This window comes from Parasteatoda tepidariorum, chromosome 5, assembly GCF_043381705.1.
Source record: "Parasteatoda tepidariorum isolate YZ-2023 chromosome 5, CAS_Ptep_4.0, whole genome shotgun sequence".
In the NCBI taxonomy this organism is placed as follows: Eukaryota; Metazoa; Arthropoda; class Arachnida; order Araneae; family Theridiidae; genus Parasteatoda; species Parasteatoda tepidariorum.
In genome coordinates, this window is record NC_092208.1 from 58006 (window position 1) to 68846 (window position 10841).

The following is a 10841-nucleotide window of genomic DNA, read 5'->3' on the forward strand; positions in this document are numbered from 1 at the left end:
GCTGTCAAAGTAAATGGCACCCCAGACCATAATGCCTTGTTGAGGTCCGGTGTGGCGTGCAATAGTGAAGGCAGGATGCCCCTCTGCCCTGTGCGTCTCCAAACACGTCTTCGATGATCGTCAGGACACAGTTGGAAGCGGGATTCGTCGCTAAAGACTATACGTCCCCAGTCGGCATCATTCCAGCCTGACCGAGCGTCGATTTTGCGCGTCTTAGTGCGTCGATTTTTTTTGTTATAGAGTGTATTACTCTTTAGTTTAAAAATTAGATAAAGAATTCTGACTAAAGAAATAAAATAATCTAAGAATGGCAGACAATCTACATATTGTTCTAAACAAAACTCTAGAGTTATATTTTATTTCAGCCCAAGAAACAAATGGTGTACACAGCAGTTCGAGTCGTGCCTCAAAACTTCAAATGAAAACAACGAACTTTGGTGCCAACATTTTTATAAAACATGTAAATAAACTTTTTTTTCTTCCACTTTTTAATGTTTACTTTGTAAATTTTATGATATACACATCTAGTGATATTAATTCAGTTACAGATTTATTTCTTTTTATAAAGTTATAAAGGGCCATCTATAAAATATGTTTGCTTTATAAAAATGAAAAAAAGTTTTCTCAGACTTTGCCATACATGGGGAAAAATTAGTTTTATGTTATGCTATCAAATTTTTATGTCATTACTGCATTAGCAAACTCAAAAATTATTTAAATTTTATTATTATTAGGAAATTTTTATAGTCCTACATAAATTTTGTGTTTTGATAATGAAGGCCTCTGTATTCATATTTAATTGTTTTTTATTAATTTCTAATTTTTCATAGAGTTTGAATATAATTGAGTATTATCTTTGGAAGTTATTTATAAAAATTTTAAGTAAAGAATATGGGAGCGGCATACAGTGAAGTGTGTAAATTTTCAGGGGTCCGTCCAAGGCAAATTTACAACAGTCCTTCACTAATTCAACTTTGGGAAAAACGGTTGTTTCACAAAATTCTTTTAAAAGAGAAAATTCTAAGATTCTCTTTCCCGCCTCTTGATTTTGTTTTTGTATCCCCTCAATAAACTATAAATCCCTGGTTAATTGAGCATATGCAAATCAGTAGCACGTGATTGGTCAGATAGTGTGGTAACCTAGCCGATCGCTCACGCCATATTATAGAGATTTTTTTTAGCAGAGTTTTCTTTTAAATTAAACGACGAGGTACTACCTCTGCAAAATTTTATGAGAAGTTGAAATTCGAACATTGTTCTAAATTTATTCTAACTGACCTTTATATTTGTATGAAAAATGTTTTTCTCTGTGAAGATTCTTTCTATATGACACCGCAGGGAAATGTTCTCATAATGAAAATAACTTTTAGTGCAAGTACTGATAAATGCTTGTTTTTGAAAATTCAAGTTGAAATTTAACAATGGACGATGATTTTTATGGATTTTTAAATTTAGCCTAAAATTTTGCAATTGAAAATTATTTTACAATAACAAAATTAGATACAATTTTTATTTTACAGTAGCAGAATTAGATACAATTTTTATTTTGCAATAACAAAATTAGATTTAAAAAAAAAATTTTTTTTTTTTGCAATAACAAAATTAAATACAATTTTTATTTTACAATAACAAAATTAGATGCAATTTTAAACCCAAAATTTTACAATAGTGAAATTATTTTTGAACATATGGGGGAAAATATATAAAAATTTACCAGTCATAAGTGGTTTTTATTTCTAATATGACTTTTAGTGCAAGTTTTTTAAAATTCAAGTTAAAATTTAACAATGGACGATGATTTTTATGGAATTTTAAATTTAGCCTAAAATTTTACAATTCAAAATTATTTTACAATAACAAAATTAGATACAATTCTTTTTTCTTTTTTTTGCAATAACGAAATTAGATAAAATTTGTATTTTACAATAACAAAATGAGATGCAATTTTAAGCCCAAAATTTTACAATAGCAAAATTATTTTTTAACATATGGGGAAAAATATATAAAAATTTACCAGTCATAAATGGTTTTTATTTCTAGTGACAATTTTTGAAATTATCTTCTTACTTTACTATACTTTTGTATTGATTTTTTAATACAATTTTTAATTTTAACAAATTATGGCCAAATTTTCGCAAAATAGGAACCTCTTGTAAAAATCTAGACAGCCCCTGATTTTAATGTTACAAAGGATGGTTGCATTTTCTACTTTTTTGACAAACATATTTTACAGTGGAACCTTACTTGATCTCATTGTCAAGTGGTTGGTTACATGAAGGAAACAAAATATATATCTAAATTTTATTTTATTGTGTGTCACTACAGTAGACTATGCTTGTTTTGGAAATATTTTAATAAAGTTTGATATAGAACTCCTTTTGATTGAACTATTTTGTTTTTCTCAGAATATTTGTTATATCAATAAATAGTGTTACATATCACATTTCTTTCTGCAGCGCTCATTCTAGGCAGGGGAAACAGGGCGCAGCACCCTGCTGCCCTTTTAGTCATAAGAATCCACCCTGTTGCCCCTGATCTAATAGACTCCATACCCTTTCTTTCCTATACCCTTCTTTATTTTTTCCCCAAACTCTACAATGGATTTCTTAAACTTTTGTTATTTTCAACTCTTTTTATTTAGTTTGTCATTACTGTCAATCAGGGTTGGCAAGATTTTGCCGCAGGTGGAAAAAACCGTCCTGGCAAAAACAGGTTTTTGCCAAGCAAATTGGCAAAAAGTGGCAAAACCCTATATTTTCCAAGATGAGAGGACAAAAACACATTTTTGGAACAAAATTATTCCTAAAATTGAAATATATACTATAGAAATAAATAATTACAAAAAAATTAACAAAATTATTATTCCATAATTAAATCATAATTTAATAATATTTCATTTTAGTAGTTTAAAACATTATTGATTGAAAAAATTTGCGATTATTCTCTTTTTTCCAGTGAAATAAACTTATTTTAAATTGATATAACTATAATTTAAAGCATAAAATATCGATCAAGATGTGTAGTTAATTATTGTACAAATAATAATTTTTTACAATGTAATAATAATAATAATATTATACAAATAATAATATTTATTTGTAAAAAAACATTTATTTAAGGATTCTAAAATGAAAAGAGGTCCTTTCAATATTTTAAAAATTATTGCCTTTATATTAATTATTAATATGTTAAAAATTATTTTTTCATGTAATGTATCAAAATTATTATTCCTTATGATTGATTTAAATTTGTTTCAAGTATTTGGTAATAATATTTAATCAGCAATTTAGATAATTTGGTTTTTGCCGGTTTTTACCAGGTTTTTGCCACTGCCTTGGCAAAAACCCCAGCCCTGCTGTCAATACATAGATTTATATGGGAAAGGAAAAATAGCCATCACCCCCCCCTTTGTTGCACTTGTCTTTGAAAGCTTGCAGTTACTTCCACTATCATTAAATCTTAATTATTATTAATTATTAAATCATAACTACAGACACTTGAAAACATACATTTATTATTTTATTATTATATGCATGAGTTTTAAATAAATTACTTGGCTAATTAACTCGATATATATGTTAATTTATAAATATGATTGCTTTGCTACTTTTAGTAAAATAAAAAAAATTCTTTTACTAATTGACAATGTTTTTTAATAGAACGTGTAAAGCTCATAGAAAGAAATTATTGCCATTTTAGAATAATAATGCCCCTTTTTTAAACTTTTGCACCCTACCCTTTTTTCTGCCTAGAATGAGCTCTGCTTTCTGTGTAAGTTGTAAAGTGTTTGAACTTTTTGTAAGCTTGAAACTATTAACTTTTAATGCAGCATTTGTGTGTTTTTGTGTCATTATATATTTCAGCATAAATGATGTGTTACAGGTTTGTGTGTTGTCTATGAGTTGTACTATTAAAATTATTTTCTTTAGCTTTGTTTAAAAATTGTTGTTATATACTGTCACCAAATAAATATGTATTTATAATATTTACACACACATTTATATATATATATATATATTGTTTGTTGAAAAGGTTTGAACATATTTTAACATGAATGCTCTTTTTGAAAACCTTTTTTTTTTTTAAACTTGACATTCTAATGTTATCTTTAACTGTAAGATATTAGACATTCTAGTGAAGATATCACTACTCTTTCTTAGCACTTGTGAAAGTAATATAGTTGTTCAGCATTAATGAAGTTATAGGTCGGTTATTTTTTCAATGTTTCTATATTTTTACATGAAATTTCAGTAAATAATCCTTAGCATTGTTGTTAAATAAATTTTAAAAATTTTTCATAACCTATTTCTTATCAACAAGCTATTGTCTAAAAATTGCAATGCTCTACTGATATTTACATATCTATTTTGAAGCATTGATCTTAAATATTTTCTATGTACATTTCTAACTGAAGAATATATTGAAATATTTCAAAAGTTGATTCTGAGGTTTAAATTAATTTGTTGAAGTATAAAAATAAGAAATATTTTTAAGCTAAATGAAAAAAAAGGTTAATCAAATAAGGTGTCAACTTTATTTATTTCCTTCCGTCAAAAAAAAGTAATAAAAATATTTTTTTTTCTTTATTTTCTAAATTATCTTTTAATCTATGCAATGAACAAAAATAAGATATAAGTCAGTAAGTTAAATTTTGTTGTCTAAGATAATGATATGATCAACTGAATTTGTACAATAATAGATGATATGAAGGAAGAAATCTAAACTGGTTTTATAAAATTGATTTAATTTTAGATAAATGAGCAAATAATTCAAACTTTCTCACAAAGAAACTCTTTGTTTTAAAATGTTTTTGCTTAACTTTAAGAAAAACCAAAATTATTCGATATTTACTCAAATCTTATATTTGAATTTAGTGCTTAAAACATCGTTATGTTACTTTTTTAGGTCAAATTTTAAAAAGAAGAAAAAAATTGAATTTGAAACCATTATCAAATTCTTATTTTTTAAATTCCATATATACCCGTGTATATATATATATTTATTTTAAATATATTATGTAGTTCTGCCTAGTTTTGAATCATTGCCTATTTTTAAGTAAGTCATCCTACCGTCTTATTTATTGGAACTAATTTCTTAAAGTTAGACCTAAATCAAAATTTGTCATAATTTAACTTTCATTCCTATTTTACATAAAATGAGAAATATAAAATATAAATATTTGAATCCAACTAAAATTTCATTTATATCTGAAGTTTTATAAAGTCAATAACTAAATATTAACAGTAACTTAAACTCAATAGCTAAATTTGATTTTTAAGATATATATTCAATTGCATTTTTATATAGGTTCCTGTGAATATCTTTTCTGAGAGTGACTCTTAATTCTTTTTCCAAAATAGCGAATTTTAAGATCTATATTCAATTGCATTTTAATATAGGTTCCTGTGATTATCTTTTCAGAGAGTGAAGTGACTCTTAATTCTTTTTCCAAAATAGCGAATTTTAAGATCTATATTCAATTGCATTTTAATATAGGTTCCTGTGATTATCTTTTCTGAGAGTGACTCTTAATTCTTTTTCCAAAATAGCGAATTTTAAGATGTATATTCAATTGCATTTTAATATAGGTTCCTGTGAATATCTTTTCTGAAACTGACTCTTAATTCTTTTTCCAAAATGGCGTTGCTTGGTAAAGAGTTGTCTTGTGTGACATAGTTCCAATTTTTTATTATAGTGACAGTTTTGTCATTTATTGCTCAATAGTTTTTAATGTATTAAAAAAGACATACAAAAATTGTTGACACAAATTGTAGCTCATTATATACATTTTCCTATATTATGTAAATTGTGAAGCCTCGACTTCCATGTCCACAATCCAGGCTCAAAGAAGACTGTTTTAAGAATGCTTTTATATATTCCTCTCCTCATTTATGATCATGTGTCATATCATAAACATATACAGTCAAACCCCGCTATAGTGAACATTCAAGGGACCGAAATTTCAGTTCGCTATAACCGGGAGTTCACTATATCCGTTCCGTGAGCAATTTTAACTTGTGGTTCCGAACTCCTTCTTTTTATTATACATTATAAAAATAAATGACCCATAAAATGAATTACAAAAATGACTGAAAAATAATCCGTAGTAGCAAAAAATGTGTTAACTTGCTTTTATTTTTTATTAATCTTTGTCTGTGAAGAAAAAAAGATTAGTAATCTTTAGCTGATGCAGGGAAAAATTTGTCCATACACCTGCCTGGGTAGGCCATTGTTTAGGGATGAAAAAGTGAGACAAAAGAAGCAAACAATATAACTCTATAGATGGTTTTGAAAATAAGTATAAGTATTTACTTTGAAGTAGACATTTCAAAATTATTTGAAAAAAAAATGTTGTTAAAAAAATCAGTTGAAGACAGAAGAAAGTTCATAATATCCAACTTCCTCACTTTTTTAGTTCACTATATCCGGGAGTTCACTATAGCGGGGTTCGACTAAAGTTATTAAACATATGATTTGCTATTAGTTTAATAAAATAACCATGTCATATTAAATAATAGTTGTAATTTAAGAAAAAAGATGTAGTTATCTCAATGAAATTTTAATTTTAATGATTATAAATTTATGCATGATTGATTTTGGCAATTTATTTAATATCTTATATGTTTTAAATATAAATATTAATAGGTCTGTATCTGTTGAATATGTATCTGTAATTTGATTTTTTTTTTCACTCAAAATGGTGTTTCTGAAATCTATCTGTTCTGAATCGCTTTTGACTGTTAAATGTGGTTGATTTCTTGCATAGTTTTTCTATTTGCTATTTAATTTTAAAAAGAAAAGAAAATATTTAGTTAGAAAGCGTGCGTGCCATTTTGCCAAATGTTTTAGCATTTCAAGAAATAATGAAACATTTTCATGTAATGTAAGTAGTATTCCTGCTATTTTAAGAATTTCTCAAAATGTTTTTTAAAACATCATTCCATTTAAAAAAGAAATTAGGTCAGTGCAAAGTGAATGCTCTTGTTTTCCAATGGATTCCATTACTTCAGTAACCCATAGTGTTAGGAAGAAATAGATTTATGAAAAAATTCTTTTTTAATTTAAAATAAAATTAAAAACATGCTTTTATTAAAAATTTGAAAAACAAAGAGCAGCATATCATTCCCGATAGCAGAAACCCTCCATCACTGCAGACTCTCAGATGGATCCTTTTTAAAATATCTTTAAACTTGTTTCAAACTAAAATTATAAATCTAAGATGAGAGAACATTGCAAAGAATAAAGAATTAAGAAAACATTTTTTTTTAGTTATTTATAAACTATACAGTATGAGAATTCATACCACTAATTGTTCATTCAAATAATTTTTTTATGTATAACATGGTGTGTAGCATTTTTAAAAGGTGCTTAAAGATGCTTATTTTCGTTTTTGTAAAGCTTTTATTGGGTTTTTGTTTTTTTTATTGGTATTTTAAAAAAGTGCTTAATTTTCCTTTTTCGAAAATAATATTTTTTTTTCAATACCATGTCGATTTTCGTTCCGCTTTATGCAAAAAGCGTGCATTTCACATTGTTCTGTTCGACGTTTTCACAATGCATTTCGGCGTACCGGCAGTTCATAGCGTAAGAAAGCGCCAATCATTTTACATGTTTGATGAAATACCTCATGTGCGTCTACTGAGCTGGGTTCGGTGAGATTCTTGCACTCTCAATTCTGCTGCATTTTGCAAGATATTCTCAACTTCAGGCTTCCTTTGTCCATCGTCTGAAATCGAACCGAAAAATCTCTCGATCTTTTTAGGGTGGCTTATATAATCGAGGAAAGAGCTCTTTGTTAGAAACAATTTATGTTATCATGTCAATGAAAATTATTTTGCATTTTGTTTGTAGTATATAGTGCTTAAATATTTTATATAAGCACTGTATATGTATATAGTGCTTCGAAAGTACTTAAATCGTGCTTATTTTTTGTTGAAAGATTTGGCTACACACCCTGGAATAATTTTTGCGAATTTTGCTACGTGTGTGTTCAATTAAGCTGACTCCGTTGGGGTCACAGATAAATTTGGATTTATGACGATACCGATCCAGATTTACTCCATTAATTCTGCTACCGGGATTGAATGCAGCTCAGGTGACCGATTTGATTCATTATAGATTATTAATTAATATTATTATAATTATCATGATTAATATTTTCATATTATATAAGTAATATTATTATTAATTTATTACATATTTAATTATAGAATATCAATAATCAATTAGTTGAAAGTTAATATTGACACTGATACACTAGCTATATAATTATTCCATCCTAAAAAGTTGCATTAAAAACTCATTGAGCATTTGTATTGCATTGACCTCATCATTTATTTGCTCAACTCATTTCACTTCAGATTATGTCTGTGATGTTTATAATTAAAAAACCATTTATGTGCCTTTTCAAATGCAGCTTTTTCACTCAGAGTTGCCACTCCACCAGGGGAAAATACAGGGAATTTAAAAATTCTCCTAAAATAATAGGAAAAATACAGGGAATTTAAAAAATCACCTGAAATAACAAAGGAAATGTAGGGAATTTTAAGTTTTTCTTTAGAAACTGGGAAAATACAGGGGATTTTGTTTCTTATTTTCGTCTTTTAAAAAATGATAACCATTCAAAGTGCAATCTATGGGATATTTCAGCTATATTAAACTAGTTCATTTACTATAGCATTATTTGTTCAGCTGTTCCTTTTAATTTTTTTCGTCAATTATAACTTGTATAGTTAGCTCAATACAGCCCATGAAAGAGCAAAGTGTTTTATCTTTTGACATAGTGTGTATAATATTTCATATAATAGGGGGAAAAAGTTAGGAAATTTTTTTTTCCGATTTGAGTGGCAACTCTGTCACTACACAATGAAATAGTTTTAAAATTCAACTTTCAATATTTTAAAACAACGTCCTAATCATTAAAGTGTTTCATTTTATATAAAAGTAAAGAAATTCAACATAAGATGGATAAATGAGTAATGTTACTTAGAAGAATTCCAACCATTTATATGCTGTTACTTAAATAAAAGTATGAATTCATAGTTTTTTCTCAGTCATTTTTGTTAGAGCTGTTTATAAGTTAATCAATAGACGTGAAACAGTTAACAATAAGTTGGTCAACCATCACTGAGTTAAACATTAGACACCAAAATTAAGTGTTTTATTATTAATTCCTTAAAAAAAATGTAAGTTTGTAAAAAAAAAAAAATCTTTTCAAGAGAAAGTTAAATTAAATTTAACAATTATCAGTATATATATATATATAAAATTTAATAAAGAAAAAAGGAAATTTACGTAGAAAAATTAAGAATTTAAGTTTTACTGATTGCGCATAAGTTACAAGTATAAAAATAGATGGAGCAGGAAAAAAATTTTAAAAAGAGGAAACGAAATTTTTTATGTGTTACAACAGTTGTTTTAATATTAATTTCTCAAATATTATTCTGTAAAGAGAAAGAAAAAAAAGTGTTGCTTAAAAAATTGCAGCTCACAGTAAACATGATCTCATCATGTTGCTTTTTTTTTTTTTTTTTTCATTTTAATTTTAGAAGAAAAAAAATTACAGGTAGTCACCGTTGCACTAAAAATATATAATATAATGTCAATAATTTAAATAATATTACAATAAGGAACTGATTATCCGGAACGATCAGGACCATCGCTATTCCGGATAACTGATTTTTCCGGTTTTCTGAATCGCTACAAAAAGCCGTTATTTTATTGTTAAACCCAACTAAAAAAAAATAATAATAATATTTGGAAATAATCTTAAAAAGAAGAAAAAACGATGAAGTAATACACTAAAATGATCGTAAGGTAAACATCTTTAAAAAAAGAAAGAAAAATCCTAAAATCTTATGAGGAAAAAAACATTTTTTTTTAAAAATGGCTGGAAAATTTATTGACTTTCGTTCCGGTTTTTTGGTTTACTGATTTCCGGATAACGGGTTCTGTACTGTAACATATAATATATAGTTAATATGAATATTTATTTATGCATTGAAAAATAGTTTTTATTTTAAATATAATCTATCTAATGATTATTTTGCCAAATAAAATTCTTGCCAAAGTTGTATTGTTTTTTCTACTCTAAAGAGAAATAGATATATATATTTTATATGTTTTTTGTGTATTTCACTTATTGAGAATATTTTATGCTCAATTTTTTGTTCTCTCTGAAATGTCATCATCTGAGCTATTTTATGTGAATACTATAAATGAAATGCTATTTTGCTACTATTTATGTACGTACAAATATTTGCATTTTTAATGAGTCATTCTTTTGAATTTGTTGAATAACAGTCATTAAATGTAAGTGAAATGTGTGTGTGTTGATCTCATTTAATTGTTTTTAGTGACACTCTTAATAGTAGCAGGGTATCTACACACCAGGAATTTCGGCATTGAACAAAATTTGTCATGATTTTAACAATTTTTTGAAGAAAAAAAAATCATGGATTTAGAATCTAATTTTTAAAATCTAATCTAATTTTTAAAATCTGAAAAATTTGAAAAATCTAATTTTTNTCCGCAGAGGATCAAAATTGTGATGGCATGTCTTCGGATCATCCTCCGGGATGTTTCCCAGACCGTCGCCAATAGCCCATTGTGCAGCTCTAGTGCGACGTAAATTAACAACAACAACTTTTCATTTAAGAAAGCATATTTTAAATAATACTAAATTAAATTTTACTTTATTCTCTTAAATTAGAACTAAAAAATCATCATAACATTTTATAATCATAACATATATATTTGAAATTGATTTTTTTTTTAAATCATTGTTTTTCTTAATTTTTTAAAATTTATTTTCAAAAAATCCATTTCAAGGGGGGCCCCTA

The 10841-nt window shown here is 26.6% G+C and overlaps 1 protein-coding gene across 2 annotated transcripts in view; it reads left to right on the forward strand.

Annotated features, from left to right (window-relative positions):
- The window catches only part of LOC107436415 (protein croquemort), a 66230-nt gene extending 55905 nt beyond the window's left edge, over positions 1–10325 (forward strand). Inside the window, exons 13-14 of one of the 2 annotated variants that reach the window (XR_011636799.1) lie at positions 366–5496; positions 5589–10325. Coding sequence is in view for 1 of the 2 variants with exons in the window: in XM_021148778.3 (XP_021004437.1) it covers positions 366–422 (57 nt within the window). In the remaining variant the exon portion in view is untranslated. Of the gene's footprint in view, positions 1–365 lie in introns of both variants that reach the window. The other variant, XM_021148778.3, reaches the window with a different exon arrangement.
- Positions 10326–10841: the final 516 nt, after the last annotated feature.